Source organism: Theropithecus gelada, chromosome 14 (assembly GCF_003255815.1).
Source record: "Theropithecus gelada isolate Dixy chromosome 14, Tgel_1.0, whole genome shotgun sequence".
NCBI lineage: Eukaryota > Metazoa > Chordata > Mammalia > Primates > Cercopithecidae > Theropithecus > Theropithecus gelada.
In genome coordinates this window covers 37253426-37277919 of record NC_037682.1, presented here as the reverse complement: position 1 = coordinate 37277919, position 24494 = coordinate 37253426, and the positions used below count along the sequence as shown (strand labels likewise).

Genomic DNA, 24494 nt, shown 5'->3' with positions numbered 1-24494 from the left:
TAGTTAGAATAAGAATAGTCATAATACAACTTAGATATAGAGATGATCATGGACAATTATCAATCATTATTATAAACATTATTAATCATTAGCTTTTAATATTACTCTTTGTCGCATTACTAATATAACCTAGGAATAACTGGTGGGTCCAGGGTCAGGTGCTGAAGGGACATTGTGAGAAGTGACCTAGAAGGCAAGAGGTGAGCCTTCTATCACGCCCGCATAAGGGCTGCTTGAGGGCTCCTTGGTCAAGCGGTAGTGCCAGTGTCTGGGAAGACACCCATTACTTAGCAGAACGCGAAAGGGAGTCTCCTTTCCTTGGAGGAGTCAGGGAACATTCTGTTCCACCAGCTTCTTGTGGAAGGGTGGATATTATCCAGGCCTGCCCGCACTCATCCAGAGGCCTAAACCCCTCCCTGTGGTGCTGTGCTTCAATAGTCACGCTCCTTGTCCACTTTCATGTTCCTCCCATACTCCTGGTTCCTATTTGAAGTTCATAGTAGATAGAGATAGAAGAAACAGTGAAAGTCTTAAAGTTCGATCTTTCTTATAAGTGCATAGAAGAAAACACTGACGTACGCTGCCGTCTCCCTGTTTCGGCTAAGAGGGAAGGGCCCCCTGTCCTATGATCACGTGACTTGCTTCACCTTGTCAATCACTTAGAATCACCCTCGTTACCCTGCCCCCTTGTCTTGTATGCAATAAATATCAGCGTGCCCAGCCATTCGGGGCCACTACCAGTCTCCGCATCTTGATGGTAGTGGTCCCCCGGGGCCCAGCTGTTTTCTCTTTATCTCTTTGTCTTGTGTCTTTATTTATTATAATCTCTCCTCTCCGCACACGGGGAGAACATCCGCCAAGTCCCATAGGGCTTGACCCCACAGTTCACTATAAGAACTTAAGCACTACCCAATTTTGTCCAGACTTATAATTTGTGATTGAGGTGATGACAATGAATCTTACAGGATTATTCAGTGAATATATGAAACAAATATCATACTTAAAAATATCTCCCTCTGAATAAGTATGAACTTTAGTTCAAAATGAAATAATACATTAACATTGGTTCGTTAGTTGTGATAGATGTACCATATTAATATAAAAAATTAACAATAGGGAAAACCGGGTGTGAAGTATATTTAACAAAATCCTTCTGTATCATCTTAGTAACTTTTCTGTAAATCTAAAACTATTTGAAAATGTCTATTTAAAAATATTTCCAATCATTGAAAAAAATTAAAACACAAAAGTAAACAGATGTCCTATACAAACATACTAGAGGAATAATAAGAACTCTGCATGGCTTAGAGCTACTTCTCTCCTTAAATAACCATCTAATATAGATATGAAATAAATTATAATTATAATGTTGCAGACATTTCTCCTGAAATCACTATAGAGTTCTAAAAGAACCTAATACTTCAAGATTTTCTTTTACCTAAAAAGAAAGAAGTAGAAGTAACAAATAAGTGTTGCTAAGTTTTGTTTCCAATTTTGAAGTAACAAATAAATTTTCCAGAAAGTAGAACTTTTATATAAAAACAGATTCTTTACAATGTTAAGCTAAAAGCAACCTAATGTTATCCAACGTATATCGTTCATATTGCAGAAGAGGAAATTGAAGCTAAGCATAAAGTGAAGTGGTTTGAATAGGGTCACAAAGCTGGTATTCACAGAGCTAGAAATAGGTCCCAGCTCCCCCAATTCTCAGTAGCAATATGCTTTCCACCATAGCAGTCTTTCCCAAACAGTGTGAAATATGCACTGCTGGTGCTATTTTAAGGGATTTTACATGTACAAGACATACATTAAACACTGACTCACAAATGACTCAATAGGAGTCATTATTAAAAAATTAAAGATTAGTTCACATGGCAAAAATCTTATGAACGGCTTAAGTTTACAAAATCTGTCTCTATATCATGCTGTCTGATTATAAGTTTGGGATTTTAACTTAGAATATAAAAGACATCTTGCTTTTGCAATCTTCATGTGATTTCAGTAAATTGTCATTTTTTTTTTTTAAAACCTGCTCCAATTCTTTTAATATACTTTATTCTAAACCAAAAGGTAACATTTTGAACAACTTAACAAGCCAAAGCTTTTTTTAAAAAATTAAAATTTTAAATTATATTTTAAGTTCTGGAATACATGTGCAGAACGTGCAGGTTTCTTACATAGGTATACATGTGCCATGGTGGTTTGCTGCACCCATCAACCTGTAATCTACATTAGGTGTTTCTCCTATTGCTATCCCTCCCCTAGACCCCACAGTCCCTGACAGGCCCCGCCTGGTGTGTGATGTTCTCATGGTTCAACTCCTACTTATGAGTGAGAACATGCTATGCAGTGTGTGGTTTTCTGTTCCTGTGTTAGTTTGCTGAGAATGATGGTTCCTAGCTTCATCCATGTGCCTGCAAAGGACATGACCTCATCCTTTTTCATGGCTGCATAGTATTGCATGGTGTGTATGTGCCACATTTTCTTAATCCAGTCTATCACTGATGGGCATTTGGGTTGGTTTCAAGTCTTTGCTACTGTGAATAGTGCTGCAATAAACATAGGTGTGCATGTGTCTTTCTAGTAATGATATATAATCCTTTGGGTATATACCCAATAATGGGATGGCTGGGTCAAATGGTATTTCTAGTTCTAGATCCTTGAGGAATCGCCACACTGTCTTCCACAGTGGTTGAACTAGTTTACAGTCCCACCAATAGTGTAAAAGTGTTCCTATTTCTCCACATCCTCTCCAGCATCTGTTGTTTCCTGGCTTTTTAATGATCACCATTCTAACTGGCATGAGATAGTATCTCACTGTGGTTTTGATTTGTATTTCTGTAATGAGCAGTGATGAGCTTTTTGAACAGTTTAACAAGCTAAAGCTTTCGAGGATGGTTTAACTTAAATTGCCGTATTATAACTTTTAGAAAGGATGTCATTTTTACAAATATCTATGTTGTGTGTTCTAGGTAAGCACTTCTGGCATATGGCATATGTAAACTATTTTTAAATATGCCCCAAAGCATCTAGTAAACATTATCTTATTAGGTGATTTCATGACGTTTTATAACTTAAACTCCTCTTAAAAAAAAAAAATCAACACCCTTTAATACTTAACCCTATTTCATATTATATAAAATACCAAACAACAGAATTTAGTTTTTCTAAAATATGGTTAGTTTGTCTTCATGCCAATTTAATTATCATGTTTGCTGTGTAGTGATCATTAAATGATCACTTTAAAAACCAAGTTCAAAGTAAGTGATGAGAATGTACCATAAAATATTAACTATCAATCTGGTATTCATTACTTTCTATTTAACCAATTCTGATTATAAAACTGGAAATTAAAAAAGAAATAAAATCAGTTTTTTTAATACACTAGGTTTTCTGAGGTCTTTGATCTATATATTAACATTACTGATATACTCTTGAAATGTGATATATACCAGATGCTTAAAACAAAATCATATTAAATAGTATCTTTCTTATCTATTTCAATATTTCAAACTATTTAACAAATAGACATATAATGCCTACCTTTGAATCTGCTAAGGCATTGATGACATTCCCAAGAGCTAAAAGTGATCTATTAATATTCGTGCCTTCTACAAATCGGGTCCCCTTAGCACCGGTAGTACTTGCTCGCTCAGATCCTGCCAGGTCAATGAGTGACATCTTGGCAATACGGACATTTTGATTGATACTTGCTGTTTTGTCTTGTTGTCGCAAATAAATCTTTTTGAAATTACAAAATAGAAAAAAATGAGGATAAGATTTAACAAAACTAAAAGGGAAATATATATTTTAATAGAGCACAAAATCAAAATCATTTTCATTTTAAAAAACAACTGAACAAGGTACAATCTAATTGATACTTAAGAGCACTAGAAGTAATCACTATAGCTGAGAAAAATACAAAAATGAAAAGACTTTCTATATGTGTACCAGAGGAAAAATAACTCTTGACCTGACAGAGGAGCAAAACTTCCATTTGTATTCTGGTACCCCTTGAACCAGAACATGGAATTATCAGAGGTGATGGTTAGAAACATAGGTTCTATAGAAATAACATTCCTAAGAAAAAACCAAAGCTACTGGTCAGAATGCCTTGCATTTATCCGGAGATTGCCCCTCAAGACAAGTTGAATTTGAATCTTGATCCAAACTGAAGAGTACATTTATTCTAATACCTCAAACTTGTATATGTCTTAATAATTAAAATATTATATATAAAAAAAGCAGTACAGTCTTGCATCACTTAACAACAGAGCTATGTTCTGTGAAATGCACTGTTAGGTGATTTCCTCATTGTGAAAATATAATAAATCAAATACAAGAGAAAATGATGAAATCAACAGACTTGGTAAACAGAAAGTAGCAGACTGCTTTTGGGGTAATAAGTAGGCGCACACTCTAAAATAATAATAAAAATTAAATACATAAATCAGTAACACAGTCATTTATTACCAAGTCTTATGTACTGTACATAATTGTATGTACTACATTTTCATATGACTGGCAGTGCAGGTTCATTTACACCAACATCACCACAAACATTTGAGTAATATGGTACGCCACGACATTATGATGAGTATGACATCACTAGATGAATAGGAACTTTTCAGCTCTGTTGTAATCTTATGGGACCACTGTTGTATATGTAGACTGTTGTCGACTGAAATGTCAAAGTCTACTTGTCATTTTCAACTGCCTAGTAAAGCATAATTTATTCAAATATTTTAAGCTACTCTGTAAGAATTATCTGAACTACATTAGGTGGCAAACAAAAGATGAGGAAGGTAAGATATTACTTAATTATAAAGCCCATTTATTAAATGTTTTTATAAAGTAGGATCTAAGATATTTCAGAGACATCTCAGTTTCACAGAGAAATATTTCTCTCAAGACTATTAATAGTCGAAGAGTTAGTGGTAAGAACAAAAAAGATAAATGAAATTTTTGTTGACTAGGGACTATATGAATGGTTTGATTGCTTTCAATATGAATTCTTTCAACTATAACAATTTCTTTCTTATAAGATGAATCTCAGATGGCATAATACTAAAAGAAGCTTTATATTATCATTTGGATATTAACAGGACTAGAAACTATAAGAAATAATAGCTATTAACCTATGCTTTAGGTCTTTCTGGAATTGTATTCCTAAGAGGTACTGTGCCAACTGAATCATACTTCCTTAAGGAATGCAATTATTTACATAGTCCTTACGGTGAAATCTTTTAAAGATGAATCAGTATATTCCCAAACTATTAGTTCTATAAGTCTAGATTTATAGAGATAAATTTTACTGTGAATATAAGATTATCTATTGGAAAGATTAAATATTTTCAGCAAAAACAAAACAACTTTTATTACTACAACTTTATCCTCCTGTATGTTTACAAAGGTAGAAATTTTCTATTTTTGTTTTAAACATCTCAATTATAAATATTCTTGGTGACAGAAACTTCTCAAAGCTACAAAGTAAGAAAAGTACTGACAAGTGAAGTCTATAGACAGATTTTTTTCACATATATGAAAATGATCATTCATGAATTTAGCTTCATTTATTTTAAATTCAATTTTAAGAGTGATAGTCTAGTGGCCTCTTACTTGGAAAACAGCATGAGAACGAGAAGATGTGGCATTCATATCAGTGGGATGTTGTGTCCTGTTTTTGTTTCCATTATCCAATAAATGTAAAATTTCCTCTGAGGATTTCGGCTGGAGAAGTTTAAGCAGAAGAAAAATTTAAAAATCAGCAATATATCTTTAAATTTTTCAATAAATGTTCAGAAACAAAAATATTTAAAGGTGAAAGAAAATGTTTTCTATAAATTCAATCCTATTAAATACTGACTGTGTCTCATCTGCTTAGTATTGTATGTGTTTATATGAAGAATAAAAGATAAAATCTAGTTTCTCAGGAGCAGAGTCTAGTCTCTATGTTAAATAGAATAATATGACATTAAATGTTCAAGCAGATTTTTGTAAGAAAAGCTCACTCACTGGGGGCCAGGGCGGGCAGATTGCTTGAGCCCTGGAGTTTGAGACAGGCCTGAACAACATGGTGAAATCCCGTTTTCTACCAAAAATACAAAAATTAGCCAGTCTCATAGCCCGGTCACAAAATACATACACACATACATACATACATACATACACATGTAGATTAAAATTTAAAAATGAAATTTAAAAAATGTTTTTAAAAAGCTCACTCAGTATTTTAAAACAAAATAACACTAAAAATATACCCTAATCATTTAAATTCTGCACATCATTAGTTTTTTTTTTTTTTTCTCAAACAGGACGGAAACTAAGTGCATGGCTGATGAAAATGGCTTAACAGTCACATTTGCTATTCTAACAGGGAAAAAGATGTTTATATACATACCTGGTGTAAAGTAAGTCCATGAACGACTACCCCTTTTTGGGTATCTTCCCGGACAGCAAGTGGCCCTGAATTTACTAAGAGGTCACGAATCTGTTCATTATATACCTTAAAATAAAAAGAACTGCCTTAGTATTGATGTAAGAAAAAAAAAAAAAAGGTGATTACATCACACATACATTGCTGATTTAAAATTATTAGAATTTTATCCTAAAGACAAGCAGCACCTCACTTTTATTCACCTCATACCTTCAATCTCATGTTGCCATTAATTTTCTATCATTCCAGAAAATTGAAGAGTTTGATTACCTAGGTTTGAAATTGAAACTTAAAGTTGGAGTCATTATACCCTCACTCATAATTTCTGCCTTGATGACTATGGCGAAACACAGATAAGTAAGATAGCTGAAGTGCATTTTCTTATTTTCAGGAAATATAAGGAACACATGGCATTGAGAAATTCTGGGAAACTGAAATGCAGGTTGTATGAAGATGGCATGGTTCTTACCGTGAAAAATATTTGTTATTTCACAATGTCCAAGTAGTCTAAACTTTTTAAATTTTGGAGCTTAAATGTTACAGAAAACCCACACTCAAGGACAGGTGGCATTTGTTTCAATTATCCTTCAATTACATTAATTTTGACATATAATTATTAATAATAAATTTCAAAAGGAGACCCATTTGAATGATGAGGGAACTAAGGTTCTGAGAGGTTAAATGATTTGTCCATGGTCATAAAGGTATTAGCAGACTAGGAACTGGAGCCTAGACAGCTTCACTCTATTGCATCATACTGAATACACATCTGTATTTTATATCTCTGGTCATTTTTTAAAAAGTAATTTTTATAAGTAACACACATTTCTATGTAGTACTATTGGCCTGATTTTATGTATTTATGAAAGGTATAAAGTTTATTACTTGCTAACCAAATGAGAATTACAACTATTACTGACAAGATTTAAGAAAAAAAATAACAAAATTTAGTCTCTAAAAAACTATTTGGTGTTATTTCCTTCTGTGTTCTAATAAGTAGCTCATAGTGATAATTCATTGCTGGTACAATTCTTTACAAGGAATGATAGGCATTAGAATGTGATAAACCCTTAAAGTAGTAAAATGATAATATGAAGAAATATTTCTTAATCATATCTTTTTGATGAGCAGCACTTTTCTATTGCTTCCCCTTATCCACTTCAATCATACCAAATCAATAATTAGAATAATTGCCCTCAAGCTGGTCTATGTATGAGGCTCACTTGGGAGCATTTAAAAAACAGAGATGCCTCAGTCACACCCCAGATCTACTAAATTAAAATAGCCAAAATGTGAGGCCTAGGCCTATTTTTAAAAAGATCTATAGGCAATTCTGGTGCATAGCTTGAGTAGAAAACCACATTATACACTGCCTTATCATTAATAATATGAAAGCTGATTAAAAGAAAAAATAAAAATTGTGAAAATAACCAAACTTCAAAATCATCCCAGTTATAAAAAGGATCTAAGGAAGAAATAATGAATGCTGGCACCCTCTTTTCCTAATTTGAGTTCAGAAAAATTCTTCTCACACTTAACCAAAGAAAATGAGTTTTACTTCTTTTTTATCTGTAAGTTCTAATGAAGAAATTTTTAGCAACATACATGATTTTAATCAATCTTTGGATGAAATTCTCAGTAGGGACCAAACTACAAGATGTTAATAACAGAGAAAATTTCTGGCACCAGAAATAAATAGGCAGTGAAATCAGGGTTTTTATGTTTCTCTACTGGTTTCTGAAACACTATTTGAATGCAAAGTTAGAGTGTCTGCCACTTAGTTACCATTTGTGGACTATTAAGAGGGTAGAAGGCCTCAAAGAATGATGGGGTATTTCAAAAGGACACAAGAGACAACATGAAGAAGCCTCAACTAACCAAATCTTACACAATTTGAACATACAAAAAATGATTACAGAAAGGGATTATATTGAATAAAGTAAAAATGCAGGAGGCTGATAAAATAAGGGGAAAACTCTTCCTTATAGTAGAAAGTCAATAAAGAAACGTACAAGAAATGATGGAATTTAAAAATCACCACTATCTACCATCATAATAGTAACTGATTCAGTCACCAATCATCAGTGGATGCTAATACCAATACATAAAAGTTTGAGGAGTAAGGAATATTTACATTGTCTACATATATAGCACTTACTAATTGTAAATGGCAAAACAGTATCTTCGAAGTGGAGAAACTCTACAGACATCAGCATAATAAAACTGATCAAAATTAACATTCCCAGTATGGGGACTAATCAATGGCTTAAGCCTTTTGTGATGCAGTAAGAAGTCGACATCACTTTGCTTGTGTTACTCTCAGTGCATAATCTGAATCTAATCATGACAAATCCAAACTGAGGAATTTTATGGCTGTGTCATAAAAGACAAAACATTACAGATTAAGGAGACTAAAGAGATACAACAACTGAATACAATTTTCTTTTACAATAAACGGTATTAATGAAATAACTAGCAAAATCTCACTAAGATCTAAAGGTAATTATATTGTATCATTGCTAATTTCCCGATTTTGGTACCTATTTAGCTGTTATTTTAAAAAAGTCCTGTTTTTACAAGTCTGCAACCTAGCTCAGAAAGAATGAAATGTATACACACACATAGAAAGCAAATGCAGTAAAATGTTAACATATGGGGGATCTGTGTGAAGGGTATCTGGAAGTTCTTTATACTATTGTTGCAACTTCTCTAAGTCTGAAATTTTGCCAAAAAAAAAAAAAAAAAAAAAACTTAACCGAAAAAGATGCATAACAAATATTCAAGACAAAGAATTTTAATGATTTTGTATATTCACCGGAAAACTCTTATGTAATAAAATCATTTGAATGAATCATGTCAATGACTTCTCAAAACTATTGATTAATCTAAATTGCCAACTTACCTCCAGATATGAAACTGCAGTACTACATGTTTTCTCTTCTTTAATCTCATCCATGCATTTGTAAAGGTGTAACATTGTTAGATACATCACTCCAGGTTCATCAGCTGATCCTAGCATAGTGTGGGTCTTCCCAGCGCCAGTGGCACCATAGGCAAGTACTGAGTTTTTAAGAAAGGAATCAAAACTCTATGTTATGACATATAACGCTATTATATCTACTATCTAGTGGATAGTTCCATCTGGATATCCTGAACAGTATCTTTAAACCCTACAAATCCAAAATTATAGTCTTATCCTCAAAACCTGTGAATCTTACCAGAAATCTACTCTTACTCCTATATTCTTTATTCTGATAAATGGTATCACTACCCCCGGCCCCCCACTCCAACAACTACTCTTTCAAAGCAATCTTAAAATCTCCCTACAGATTAGTCTTCATCTTCCATCTTCTTTATCCTTTACAACTTGTTGTCATCTTTATGAAAAAAAAATTGGAATACAATAAACCTTCTTAATTGTTCCAGGTTTGTGTAAGTTCAGATTCCTCACTTTGGAATATTATAAAGCACTCAGAGGGTGCCTGCTTATTTTGCCAGTCTACTGCTTCCTTGCTGTGATCTCGGGATAATTAATTATTCAAAATTCTCAGCATTTGCTGCTCCTTTCTACTCTGCTGTTTTTGTTCTGAGGAGTCCCTCTACTTGATCCAGCTGGAAAACTTCCACCTGCTTCTAAATGCTCAGCACAAATATCATTTTTCTCTGCTTTCCCTCATTGTTCTAGGCAGATACATCCACTCTTTCACTTCAGTCCTCAGTATATGCTGCATATCCACACCCCGCTCTTCTGGCATGTATCACACTGTATTTCCAATTAAGTGCTCCACCAAGGCAGAGGCCATGTATCCTTGGCACCTAACAAATAGCTTGCCACAAAGCAGAGACTCGAATAAATACCAGATAGATGCCATTTATAAGATTTCTTTTTATGTTTTAGGTGAATTACTTTGTTTCCAAGATTCTATTCAGTACAAGAAAGTCATGTGTTTCTTCAAATGTATAAAAAATCCACTCTGTGGGTCAGGCTTGGTGGCTCATCCCTACAAGCCCAGTACTTTGGACAGCTAAGGTCCAAAGGATTGCTTGAGCCCAGGAGTTTGAGACCAGCCTGGGCAACACAGTGAGACCCTGTATCCACAAAAATTTTCAAAAAATTAGCTGAGGGCAGTGGCTCATTCCTATAGTCCAGCTATTCAGGAGGCTGAGATGGGAGGATTGCTTAAGTCCAGCAGGTTGAGGCTGCAGTGAGCTGTGACTGCACTAGCGCACTCCAGCCTGGGCAACACAGCAAGACTCCGTCAAAAAGAAAAGAGAAAAATCCACTTTGTGAATCACATATGGTAAATACCCAATACAATAATCAGTTAAGGCAATAACTTCTCATATCATTACTGGTTGAAAATATTTTTATAAATTCAATCTGTCTGCTAAACCAAATGTTAACAAACCACAAAAATACTTTTCAGTAGGAATTAACATGGTGTACGTTTTACTTTGTTCTATTTTATGTAAGTTAGTATATAAGGAAGCTTTAAGACAGCATATTCTTAAGCTGTCTTAAAGGCAGGGTAAGAATATAAAGAAAGCCAAAAAGAAACCAAAAATTCAATAGCAGTTTGATAGAGAGTCTACTTTTTTTCTTGAGTTACGAAATTTTCAAAATCTCTAGAGACATATGAAGTTTCATGAATGAGGAAAAGAATATCTTCTTAAAAATGGGAATCACAGCAGTACCAATCAATAAACCACATTCCATCCTTACTTGACCAAGAGGGTATGTCTTCCATGATAAAACTGAAAGGAATCGGGAAAAGACAGTGAAACACGTTATAGTTGTGAACTGTCTTGGGGAAAATGTCACTAGTAATTACAAAAATCAGATATTAATAATGGTGTTTAGTGCCTGGTAAGCATTGAGTAACTGGCCATTTTGCATCTTGGGTATCTCTCTCTCTCTCTCTCTTTTTTTTTAAGGAAATCAACGTGGCTTTCTTGAAAGGTGGAAAAAAGCATTAAAGATGCTTCTTGTGCTAACGATGGGTTAAAGGGTATGAGATAATTAACATGGGATCTTAACACTTTTACCTCCTTTCCAATTTTTATTTTAGGTTCGGGGGTACAATGCAGGTTTGTTACATGGGTAAATTGCATGCTGCAGGGTTTAGTGTACAGATTTTTTCATCACTCAGATAAGGAGTGTAGTACTCCATAGGTTGTTTTTGATCTTTAGTCTCCTCTTATCCTTTACCAACTTAAAACATTTTTATTTCAGTGTGCCATGAAGAAAAACTGCTGCAAAGAAACTGTCAAATGTTCAGAAATGTCTGACTACTCTCCGGGAATAGATAATTACACAGGTAAGCTGTAGGAAAAGTTATAAATACAAATTAGCAGAAAACTGATGTTAATTGCAATAAGCATGTGGTTTAATAACATGGGCAACTGAAAGGACAGATGTCTATAGGGGCCACAGTAAGGCCCTGCAAGAGAAAGGTTCACAAATGATATATAAGTTATATATGATAACTAAAATTTCAAAGAAAGTCTATATTTACAGTTCAAGTCTATTGAATTTCTTAAGAATTTTTTGTATACAAGCACCTTAAATTTGATTATATTTAGAAGGTTCAAGTAGATGTCTCTCCTAATGTACAAGTGAAATCAGATAGAGAAATTAAATCCCAAATTGGAACAAATACCTGTGCAATTATATCCATTCAAAAAACTACGAAGAATTGGTTTAGTAGTGTGTTCAAAAACTTCTGACTGAGTTGACGTTTCATCAAAAACAGCATCAAATACAAATTTAAGATCTTTATTTTGTCTCTTTATAACATTTTGATTTGTAGTTTTCTTTCCGTGGAAAAAACTGACTTCTTCTTGTTTGGGATCAAAAACTAGGATATGTTTATCCACAACATGAACCACTTTATGAAATCCAGCTGCCTTTTCTTTAGTGTTTTCTGGACGTACACGAACTACTACTTTCATATGGTGGCATAGGTCTTCCTCAGTGACAGACATTGTTGATTATCTTGATTCCTATCTGTATAAATGCTTGAATACTTCTCTGAAATTAAAAAAGAAAATAAAGTTTTAATATCAGTTTTACTTTCACGCAAAGCAACTGGCATGTAGTATTCATTCAAAAAAGATGTTAATAATTCTGTTTCACTCACTTGGTAAACACTGGGGGGAAAAAATATATATACACACACATAAACACACACAACACACATACACATATATGCACACATACACACATATGCACTTGACTACCCTAAAACAAACAATTAAATGGCACATACATATACAAAACTATGATAAAAATCTCTTTACCTGAAATATTAGTAAGATATTTGACTTAAACTCAAATACTACAGCTGAACCATATATAATCACAGATATGCTATCCTAAAACACAGATTTGATTTTCACAAGCCCTCCAGCACTATTTTAGCTTAGGTCATTGGAGTGAATAGAAAGGGATCTCTCAGAACCATATCAAGGTATGACTGGAGAGCCTTAGCTTGTGAACTATTTTTAGTAAAAGTGATCTTGGCTGCAAGCCCCTTGGCAGTGGAAAGTGATACATCCAGGCTGGTCTCTACCTGTATCTCAGAGGCCCATAGGGTTAATAATAGTTCCAAGGATGCATTCAACTAGCTAGTTCAGGTCTGAAGGTGAAAAAGATGGCATAGACTCCTTGGTGTATTCAGAGACCTAGTCTCTGAATATAGATCCTAGTCTCCGCTTTCTAACTGTGTGCAAGTTTAAGGAATCAATGACAGCAGGTTTAAAAATTATGGTCTAATTTTATGACTGCTTCACATGCAAAGAAGAAAAGTAAACAAAGTAACAAAGATCAACAATTTGGAAGTCTCAACTATCCAGAAAATAATCTAGAATCTGAAGACCCAAAAACCAAAACAAACAAACAAACAAACAAAAAACCACACACAAAAAAACCCAAAACAAAACAAAACACTCCAAAACAACAAGATCTGTTTCAGGACCAAAAGGAGGTGAGAGACTTAGGACGATCCTGCAATCCCACTTCTGAGTATATATCCAAAAGCATTAAAATCAGTATGTTAAAGAGATATTTGCCCTGCCATGTTCGCTACAACATTATTCTCAATAACTAAGATATATAAACAATCTAAGTGCCTATCGACAGATGAATAGATTGAAAAAATGTGGTGTATGCACTCAATGGAATACTATTCAGCCTTAAAAAAGAATAAAATTCTGTCATTTGTGACAACATGAATGAATCTAGAGGGCATTATGCTAAGTAAAATAAGCCAGGCACAAAAAGACAAATGTCACATGATCTCACTTATATGCAGAATCTAAAAATATGAATTCAGAGAAGTAGAGTAATGGTTATCAGTGGCTGAGGAGGGTGGAGTGGGTGTTAAAAGGGGAAATGTTGGTCAAAGGGTACAAAGTTTCAGTTATACAAGAGGAATAGTTTTGGTCATCACAGTAAGGTGACCATGGTTAATTGCTAAGAGTACATTTTAAATGTTCTGACAACAAAAAAATGGTATGTGAGGTGATGGATATGTTAATTAGCCTGATATGCTCATTCCAATATGTACACATGTATCAAAACATTACAGTGCATCCTAAAAACTTACACATTTTTGTCATTTATAAATTAAAACAAAAGAGACAAAAATAATAAATTCACCCAAAACAACATTTGAGTAAGGACTTGAAGGAGGTGAGGGAGTTAGTCATACAGATATTGTAGGAAGCGTTTCCCCATAGAGAGAAAGACCCAGGGTGCTACTTTATATGTTGGCAAGAATGGAGTGAGCAAAGGCGAGTGTAGTAAGACATGAGATGAGAAATGGAGGCCATTAACAGAACTTTGGCTTGTACTCTGGGTAAGACAAAGAACCACTGGAAGTCGTTTTGAGCACAGGAGTGACATAATCTATCACTCTCACTGCTATGTAGATAATATAATAGACTAGCCTATTGAAGTAATGTAGACAAGAGACAACTCTGTCAGCTCAGAATAGGGTAGTGGCAGCAGAAGTGGTAAGTGGTCAGATTGTGGGTGTATTCTGAGGGTAAAGGTGACAGAATTTACTGATAGGTAGACGTAGAGTGAAAGAGAAAGACAGGATTGAAGAATAACTCCAAGGTTTTTGGCCTGAGTATTAGAAGGATAAAGTAGTCACCAACTGAGATGGAAATAAGAAGCAGGGCTTTTTTTGGCAGGGCAGGGGGTGGTGGGAGGCAGGGTCAGATCAGGGGTTCAGGTTTGGATAGCTTAAGTCTCAGAGTTTTGACAGACATCCAGGTGGAAATGTCAGGGCAGGTGGAAGTCAAGAAAATAAGAAAATAAAGGCTGTCTTCAGTCTTAATGCAGTATTAAGCTTTAAAAACTTTTGAGAAATCCTAAATCAAGGAGGAAAACAGCGATCTATTGTGTTAAATACTGCTAATAGGTCAAGTACTTACTGAGAATAAACCATGGGATTTAGTAACACAGAGGCCATTGAGAAAAGCAATTTTGGGGCAGTGGTGGGGAAAAATCCTGAAAGAAGATTCAGAGACAAAGGATATGGAAAGGACTGTTCCAAAGGGAGGAGAAAAATGGTGTGAGCGAAGGGGGTGTGTGTGTCAAAAGATGTTTTGTTTGTATTTTTTTAAATGGGAGAAATAGCAATATTAAAGCTGAAATATGTCACAAAACCACTTAACCATATACTTTTGGACAGAATTCAAATAGGGACAGAATTCAAAGGAATCTAAAAGCAGCAGATGCTAGACATATCTTTGCCTTTTTCGGACTCTGTCTTTAGCCAAAAATAGAATACTGAAAAGGAAGGGATGGTCATTTGGATTCTAACAGTCAGGTCCCAGGTGAATTACTACTTGTTCTTCATCCCTGAGCTTTTGTTGAGCCAAGTCTCACAAAGCACCTACACCTCACTTTTATGACCTTGGACAAATTACTTAACCCCATAAGTCTCAGGTTTCTATTTGTATAAAAGAGATGATAATACTTCAACGTTTGTTGCAAAGGCTAAAAGAGATAAGTATTAAGGTATTCAGTAAATATCAATTCTCCTATCTGCCCCCCTCCTGCTTCTTCTTGCCAAAGAGACTGGGTTCATCTTTGAGTTTTTCTCAATGGGCTTATGACTATCACTTTGGGTAGGCCAATTCTTCCTTGTTTAGAACTGCCCTGTTATAGGGCATTTAGAACTGCTATGTTAGAGGATGTTTAGCATTTCTCTCCCCTGTCTACTAAAGGCCAGCAGTGTCCCATATTCCTGTGATACCAGAAACTATCTCCTACACACATTTCTAAAAGCTTTTAGAAATATTCAACAATATTTTAACTTTAATAGATATACTATTTTTAAATGATAGATTAAATATACATAAATAAAAGTGTTAACAAAGTAAACATAAAATATTAAGTGATTATTTCAAAATAAACCTTAGCATCTCGAGGCTGGAGGATATCCCTCCCTAATTAATTAGTTAATTAATTCATGACAACTATTACATGTTGGAGACAGGCAGCCTAGGTTAAAATCCCAGCTGTATGATGTACTGACTGTGATAGTGGATAAGTTACTTAACCTCCTTGTGGCTCAGCTTCTCCATCTGTAAAGTAAGACTAACAACAGTACCTACCCTATAAAGTTGTAAAGATTACACACTTAGAACAATACTTTGTACAGAGTATGAACTACAAGTGTTTGCTATTATTATTTACAGTGTAGTGAGGGAAACAGCTATTAATAAAATAAATACTGACACAAACATGTAAAGGTATAACTGTGACTAGTGCTATTATAGGGAAAAGGTTAACAGTGCTTTATAAGACTATAATGAGGGGATTATTTAAGTAACATTCCAGGGAGAAATATTGGACAATTACCTAAAGGAGTGAGGACTAAGCTGTGATTTTTTATTTCGCCCAAACTCCTACCTAAGGGGTCTGGAGAGTCACGCCCTATAAATAATGGATTTTCATCAGATGCATTTTATTTGACCCTGTATATCGTGACTTGCTTTTCAATCTGACTCTGGCATAACATTTTGAGACAAGGAAAAAATATTTAACCCCCAAAATGTATTTACTTGCCATGCCTTGAAATTGCCCTCACAGTCTCTTGTGGGAAAAATCCACATTCCATAGAGAATCCCCTTCCTTCTTTGTTTTCCTCTTTTCTTTGCAGATCCAGTAGATAATCAACTAAAAGCCAGGCACCCTTTTAGCTCTGAGGAGAAACATTTTACAACTTACTCTCTGAAGTTTGCTGAGAGCTTCATCTGCAAAATAAAACTTGGGTCTCCACAATTATCTTTAACCTGAATATTCCTTTCTATCAATCCCAGGTCTTTAGACAAACTCAACCAATTGTCAACCAGAAAATGTTTAAATTTACCTATAGCCTGGAAGCCCCTGCTTTGAGTTGTCCCGCCTTTCTGACCCAAACCAATGTATTTCTTAAATGTATTTGATTGACGTCTCATGCCTCTCTAAAATATATAAAACCATGCTGTACCCCGACCACCTTGCACACATGCTCTTAGGACCTCCTGAGGACTGTGTCATGGGCCATGGTCACTCATATTTGGCTCAGAATAAATCTTTTCAAATATTTTACAGAGTTTGACTCTTTTAGTCAACAGAGTTTAAGTATAATGTCAAATATAAGTTTGTTTCACAACTAGTTGCATATTTTAACAAAGACATTGATGTTAATTTTTAAAGTATCATGTATTTCCCTACCTTTTAAAAACAAATAAGTGGATAGAATTTTCTTAATAAAAATGCCTAAGGTCAACAGAATCATCAAATGTAAAAATTAATCTATGTTCAAATATAATTACATCTACAGGAATTAATGAGAGCGTTCCTATATTATTATGTGGTGCCTTCTTTGTTTTCTAGGATGGCTAAAAGAAATGAGCATTTAGTTGATTCTGAATAAGGCACACAGAAAGTAAATTCTTTAACCATATTTAATATGAAGCAGCAAAAGAAAAGCCTAAATATTGTTATCTGCGCAAGAATATGTGGATTCACAAATTCTTTTCAGACAGCTGTTCAGAAGATAGTATTATAGCCTCTGATCAATTTTGCCACATCTACTCCTAAGTGGTATTTGTTGAACAGAATCAAAAGAGCAAACCGGTAGGATTTCATTGGTGGAACTAAAGCATGAAAGACAAATACTTCCAACATCATCGTTCATTATAATCAGGTTGAGCATTCCAAATCTGAAAATCCAAAATCTAAAACTTTGTGAGTACCAACATGACACTCAAAGGAAATGCTCACTAGAATATTTTGGATTTTCAGATTAGAGATCCTCAACCAGTAAGCAGAATGCAAAAATATATAAAAAAAAAAATTCCAAAATTCAAAAAATCTTCTGGTACCAAACATTTTATATAATAGATACTAAACCTGAAGAAGAATATTTGTCTAGTCTAGAGAGAATAGCGTATCAGAAAAGAAGAATGAAGGGGCTAAGGAAGGGGCTTCACTTGCCAATGTATAAAACAAAAGTGTTAGATTATATGATATGGAAGGTCTTTTTCTAGCTCCAAAATTTTATGATTATTATGCATGATTAGAAAAGGGTACAAGAGAATGATAAGACGTGACAGTTAATAGACTTTTACTTTATATCCCTATTCTCTCGTAGAGAGTCTAGTATATATTAAATTTTCAAACATACCAATTAATGAATTAATAAACTATAAAAAGTGCTCACAGACCCCAAAAAGCAATTTACTCATTTAGAGTAGAGGGAAACAGAAAACGTATATCTCCAAGAGAAACAACATATTAGAGTACAGTTGTTGACAACAACAGGCAATCACAATGAGAATCCTGAGGCATCAAAAAGAAAAAAATAGGAAAGAAATAATGTTCCCAATTTCTTGTTTAGAAAATTAAAGAAATTGGAAGATCATGTTTTATTTTCATCATTGAGTGTGGTTAAAATACTTTATTACTTAGCAAAGCTAATATTCAATTTTCTGGAAGATTCATTTACGTAGAACAGCTCATGTCTCTGTAATGTTTAATGAGGTATTAAAATCTATTTATTCTGAATACTTGCATGGTAATAAGCCAAGTTAAACAGGTCAATTTTTAACTTATATGTAGCTAGTGCTCATCTCAGATTAAAGATTTACCCCTAATTATATGCAAGTACAATAATAAATTTTATTTAATTCATTGATTGTATGCACTGATACTTTCTTCAGAAGCTTTCAGATCATGATATGTATTGCATGTCATTTACCTGCTCTAAACTATCCAGTGACTTCTCACAATAAGAATAAAACACAAACTCCTTACCATGGCCTATAAATTCCACATATGGCCCTGTCTACGTTTCTGACAATGACTTCTACTGTTGTCTCTCCACTTCATTATTCTGCTTCAGCTGCAATGACTTTCTTAGCATTCCTAAAACACTTCAGTCTTGTTTTGGCCTCCTGGCTTTTGCATTTTTGCTTACTGGTAGGCAGTACCTCCAGATATTTGCAAATTGTAATCCCTCACTTCATTTTTCAGGTCTCTGTTCAAATGCCACTTTACAGAGGCTTTCCCTAAAGAATCTATCCAAAAGTGTCACCCTGCCTTTGCCTCTCCAATCCCTTACCAGGTTTATTTTTCTTCCTCGAATTTAGCAGTAATTGGAAAGTATATATTATCGGGTTACATATTTATTGCTTGTTTCCCCTCTAGAATGTAAGCACTGGAGAGCACAGAGTTCATCTGTACACTAGCACCTAGGACACTGCTTGTCAAATATTTAGGACCCAATATATACTTGTTGAATAAATGAATGAATAAACCAATACAGATTTAATAGACTTATAGCATGTTACCATTTGTATTTTTAAAAGATATATATGTATATGCATGGTCATTCCCAGAAAGGTACACAAGAAATTGGTAATACCACTTTCCCCGTGGAGGGGAAATATGAAGGTCTGAGTGAGAGACAGTTTTATTTTCCATTTCATACTGAAAACAGACAAACAACAACAACAAAACCACTATTAAAATTTACCTTAATCACAACATTTCATTTAGTAACAATAAGTTATATTTTCTATTGAGCTCATATCCCACAAATAGAAATGTACTAAACAATTGACATACTCTTATTAAATCCTCATAACAACCCTATGACATAAACACTGTACTGTCATTCCTATTTTATTAAGGGAGAAAGTGTAGTACAGAGAAATTAACTGGCTAAAGTCACACAACTAAGGAAGCACATGACATGGGATTTGAACTCAGACTGACTGAATCTAAAGGCCAAGTACTTAATCACTACTCTCCCTCATGTAAATATATAACACTCAGAAATTTTCTTATGGAAGTTAAAAATATATATTATTTTTTTTAGAAATTTTAAAACATTTAATTGGCAAAGATTGTATATAATCAAGATGTACAGTACAATGTGATGATCTCATATGCTTACACATTATGTAATGATTACCTCAATTAAATTAATACATCTATCACCATTCATACTGTACATTAAATGCCATGAACTTATTTATCTTATAACTTAAAGTGTACCCTTTGACCAAAATCTCCCTATTTCCCCCAAAACTCAGCTTCTGGTACTACTCTCTTATCTTTGCTTACTTTTGATAGAAACCTCAGGGCCTGACATAGGAGCTCTTGAATGTTAAAATAAAACTGATTATGATTTCTCTGTACTTGTCAGGTATCACACAGTGGCCATTCTCAATAAGTATGCTTTTATATAACAATGCTTAGATTAGGTTGATACGGTGATAATTATTAATAATGAACAACAATGCTTATCATTTGAGTACATACACTCTGTGTCAGGCATTAAAGTAAACACTTGACATTTGTCATTGCATTCAATCCTTGTAATAATCACGTAAGGTTGTATCATTTCCATTTCACAAAAACAAAGACTTAGCCTTAGGATAAGTAACTTTTCCAAGATGACATAACAAGTGGGGAACCAAATGTCAAATATAAGTCAATTAGGTCAAAGATTCACCCCTAATTTTATGAAAGTATTATAATAAATTTAATTCATTGATTGTATTCACTGATACTTTCATCAAAAGCATTCAGATCATGTGATGCATCATATGGCATTCACCTGTTCTAAAGTCTCCAATGACTTCTCACCATAAGAATAAAACACAAACTCCTCACCAGGTACAAATCCAAAGTCCATGTTCTTAACAACTAGGTTCTACTGGAACCAGAAGAGAATGCTTCCAAACAGTGATACAGAAGTAGAGTTACAGTTACGATATATTAAATACAAACTCAAACCTGAATTAGATTCAGATTCAACAAACACTGTACAGTACTGAAAATGATACTCAACATTATCATCTACAGTCTTCATCCATCTTAAAGCTATCTTTGGAATATCAGTCTTGGGGGCACTACTACCACTAACTTACAACCATCAGGGAAGAATAAAAAGTTCAACTGGAGGGAAGGCCGGCACTGACAGCTGAGCTATTTTTTTTTCCTCTTTGTTTTTTATTGTGTCCCTTAATTGGAGTATTTCTATGATGTGACAAGATGTACTTTTAATATAAAAATATTATGTATTTGTAAATACTTTTCAACAACAGAAGAGGAAGGGCTGGGTGCCCTGCCTCACACCTGTAATTCCTGCACTTAGGGAGGCCGAGGCGGGCAGATGGCTTGAAGTCAGGAGTCCGAGACCAGCCTGGCCAACATAGTGAATCCCCGTCTCTACCAAAGATACAAAAATTAGCCAAGTGTGGTGGCAAATGCCTGTAATCCCAGCTACTCGGGAGGCTGAGGCACGAGAATTGCTTGAACCCGGGAGGTGGAGGTTGCAGTGAGCGGCGATCACGCCATTGCACTCCAGCCTGGGTCACAGAGAGAGACTTCGTCTCAAATAAATGAATAAATAATAGAAGAGAGATTAATTACTACCATTAAAGGCAGATAATCTTTAAAAATTTTTTTCTTTGTGATTGTGCTTTGTAGATAATCTTTATTTATGGAAATAGTTCTTACAAAATAATACGAACTTAATAAGAAGCACTATCTAGTCATTGGATATCACAGTCTCTAGCACCAAAGTTTATAAAAACCTTCCAAAAACGAAATAGGAGGTTAGATGTGGTGGAATGACACTAACAATTAAAATCTGTAGTGTGCCTAAATTTCTACCTAATTATTCCATAATCTAAACTATATATTATACCACAAAATCAGTCCGTTCTGGTCAAATACTCTCTTCTCATATAATAAACAGTAGTCAGTTTTGGCTTCTCTGTAACTGAGAGACTAATGAGCTCCTAAAAAAAAAAAAAAAGTCCCGCGGAAACCAAGAACAGACATAGGACGGATTCTGTGTTTACAGTTTAATTTCATTTGCAGAACATTTGCCAAACACTATCTCTTCCGTACCTCATCTGATCCTCGGCAATCCCGTTAGGCAGAGCGAGTTTTATCTTGATACTACCTACAACTGGGGCTCGGGAGGGGGTCCCGATTGACCAGTTCAAGACTAACAGTTAAAGCTCGTCAGACAAAACTTTTATGCAGTGATGAACAAAAACTCCTCGTTTGATAGGTAACCCAGGGGTACGCTTATATGCGCATCTGAAAGGAAACAGCCCGATTTTGGAGTCCGGAAAAAAGCTGACACTGCAACGTGCTGGACAGTTAAAGTTCTCTGCCAAAGTCTGGGAAAGGGGCCAAGATGCCCTTTAAAAGTTAAGACCTTCCTCTCAGAACTTAAGGAAGGAGATCCCTGCCCTTCCAGCTGAGCAGTGGAGGATTACGGTCAAGCAGTGCTGTGCTTTTAGCAGGTTCTGAATCCCTTTTTCCTTTCACTTTCTCCCCAGGGACCCTGATCCCCCACCCACCCCTCAACGCTTCTGTGTTTGTCAAGAAGCCCACCTAGTCTTCTAGACCTGAAGCGGCAGGATCCTCCGTTCCCAATAATACAGGTCACCAAAAGCAGTGTCCCAGAGTCCAGTTTTACCTTCATGTGCCTCTCACTCACTTCAGGCCCAGGCCAGCATACCGCAACCACTTCACTTTAATGTCCGCCTCCCGGCGCTTCAGACTCAACCACAATATTCAAACCCAAGCCACCTTCCTCAGCGCCTCGTTTCATTGGCTGCCGCCCGCGTGATGTCATCACGTCGGACGCTGTCACGGCTCGCGGCAGCTTGGCGCCAAGAAGCTCAGCCTGGCGGCGCTGGGGAAGCGCTTCGCTTTCTCGTCACCGTGGCAACGCTCGAGGCCGTTTCCGGAGGCGGTGGCCAAAGTGGGCGGGGCTAGACCGGAGCTGCCTGTGGGAGGCAGTTACTTGAAATCACCAGGCCTTCTCTGGACCAGCGGGTGCAGGGCCCGGTCCCAGAGTTCAGGGTGTGAGTGAGACTGGTGCGGGCAGGGGTTGGCCTATTCCCTCTGCTAGGGGGAGAGGTGGAGTTTGGGTGTGGATTAATGGGTTCTGGGTGTTTATTTTCTTTTCTCTGAGTAGTGAGGCCTCCAGGAAGTTGTAGGGACCTGTTCCTTCCAGACACATTCATATGGGCCAAAATGTGGGGTCTCTTCACCTGAATTAATTGGAGATCTTTTGGGTTGAGGCCTCAGGCTTCATTTCTCAGGACTTCCAGGCCTACTCCCATTAGTACTGACTGTGAAACTATTTTCTGTTTGGTTGCTTTTTACATTCTCTGTCTAATGATGGCATAACAATAAATTTATTTAAAGATTTTGGCTTGGTTTGTTATTAGGTGAAGTGATTTTTTTAAGTCCCAGGTTACGGATATTATTTAAGAATATATACTTTAAAAAGAGAGAAAATACCTGGAACAAATGGGAAATATGTTTGCTAAAATAGCTTTGGCAGGTTATTTTTAATAACAGTATCTGAATTTCATGGTTCTATATATTACTGTTATTGTATCTATTCATTTAGCAATTATTTAGATTTTAGAGACACAATAGTATACAATAGAATCAAACTTTCTTCCATCTTGGAGCTTATATTCTGTTGATTCAATATCACTTTATAAATAGGATGACTCTTATCCATGCAGAGCATTATAAATGCAACAATGTATGGAAACCTCTGTATTATGAACATTTATTTCCTGTTGAGGAAAATCGGGAGTATTGTGTATTGTATATGATGCATGTTATATTATTCTTTCTGATCACTAGACAGGATCAATAAAGCTACTACTTATTTTTGGCTGTATTATGTGTATCTTAGCTAATGAAATGGTTATTTGTGTGCTGCTGGGCTTGGTAATAAAATCGAGATGTCTTTATTTCCAGTAAGAACTCACTGTGTAGTACTTTACGTTTTGACTTCCCAGGTATTTTATTTGTCCCTTTACATATGGTCTCTCATTTAATTCTCAAAACAGCCTATGAGATGTAGGTACTGTTATTTTAATTTTTCTGAGAGAAAACTGAAGTTTTCAGAAAATCCCTAACGCAAAATTTTGTCTTGAACTATACAGGCAAGGCAATTCAGAATTGAGTCATTTGTCTCTGAGATACTGTCTAGATTAAGTGACATTAAGAGACTATCTTAATCCAGTCTGAAAATATGCATATTTTGCCAGTTGCTTGTAAAATTGCATGGATCATTGGTGAAGAATAGAAGTGTTTTAAATTTTGTATTTTTTGACATCCACGTTGTATAAGGTTTATCAGTGCCACATATGTTTTCACACCTAATCCAAGTACTTTAGATTTCAAATTTAGTGTTACACTTGCCATTTAGCAGTGTTCAGATGATGAGGTCCGTATTTTAAAGGAATTGTACATTTGGTTAGAGCAGACAGATTTTGACATTACAATCAATCCCACTACTATGCCACCTTGCTTCTTGTAATTTCTAAACATACAGAGCTAATGAGACAGAAATTCCCACTTTTAGTTAAAAATTGTAGTATAACTGCTGTGTTATCAGAACACAAGTTTAATATATTTTCATTGTAAACCGAAGAGTAGAGATAAGGATAAATTAAAAGTTAGATTTAAAGTTGTTTCAGACCAAAAAATAAAAAT

General features: G+C 35.1%; 2 protein-coding genes across 3 annotated transcripts in view; one reads left to right on the top strand and one right to left on the bottom strand.

The window, feature by feature from the left end:
* The window catches only part of KIF18A (kinesin family member 18A), an 89746-nt gene extending 67055 nt beyond the window's left edge, over positions 1-22691 (bottom strand). Inside the window, exons 1-6 of the mRNA XM_025357715.1 lie at positions 22447-22691; positions 12097-12467; positions 9339-9496; positions 6401-6505; positions 5620-5730; positions 3544-3741 (exon numbers count right to left, since the gene is read on the bottom strand). Coding sequence (XP_025213500.1) covers positions 3544-3741; positions 5620-5730; positions 6401-6505; positions 9339-9496; positions 12097-12421 — 897 coding nt within the window. The 5' untranslated portion in view covers positions 12422-12467; positions 22447-22691. The remainder of the gene's footprint in view (positions 1-3543; positions 3742-5619; positions 5731-6400; positions 6506-9338; positions 9497-12096; positions 12468-22446) is intronic.
* The window catches only part of METTL15 (methyltransferase like 15), a 223070-nt gene continuing 221206 nt past the window's right edge, over positions 22631-24494 (top strand). For both annotated transcript variants that reach the window (XM_025357718.1, XM_025357717.1), the window contains exon 1: positions 22631-22835. The gene's annotated coding sequence lies outside the window, so the exon portion shown is untranslated. The remainder of the gene's footprint in view (positions 22836-24494) is intronic.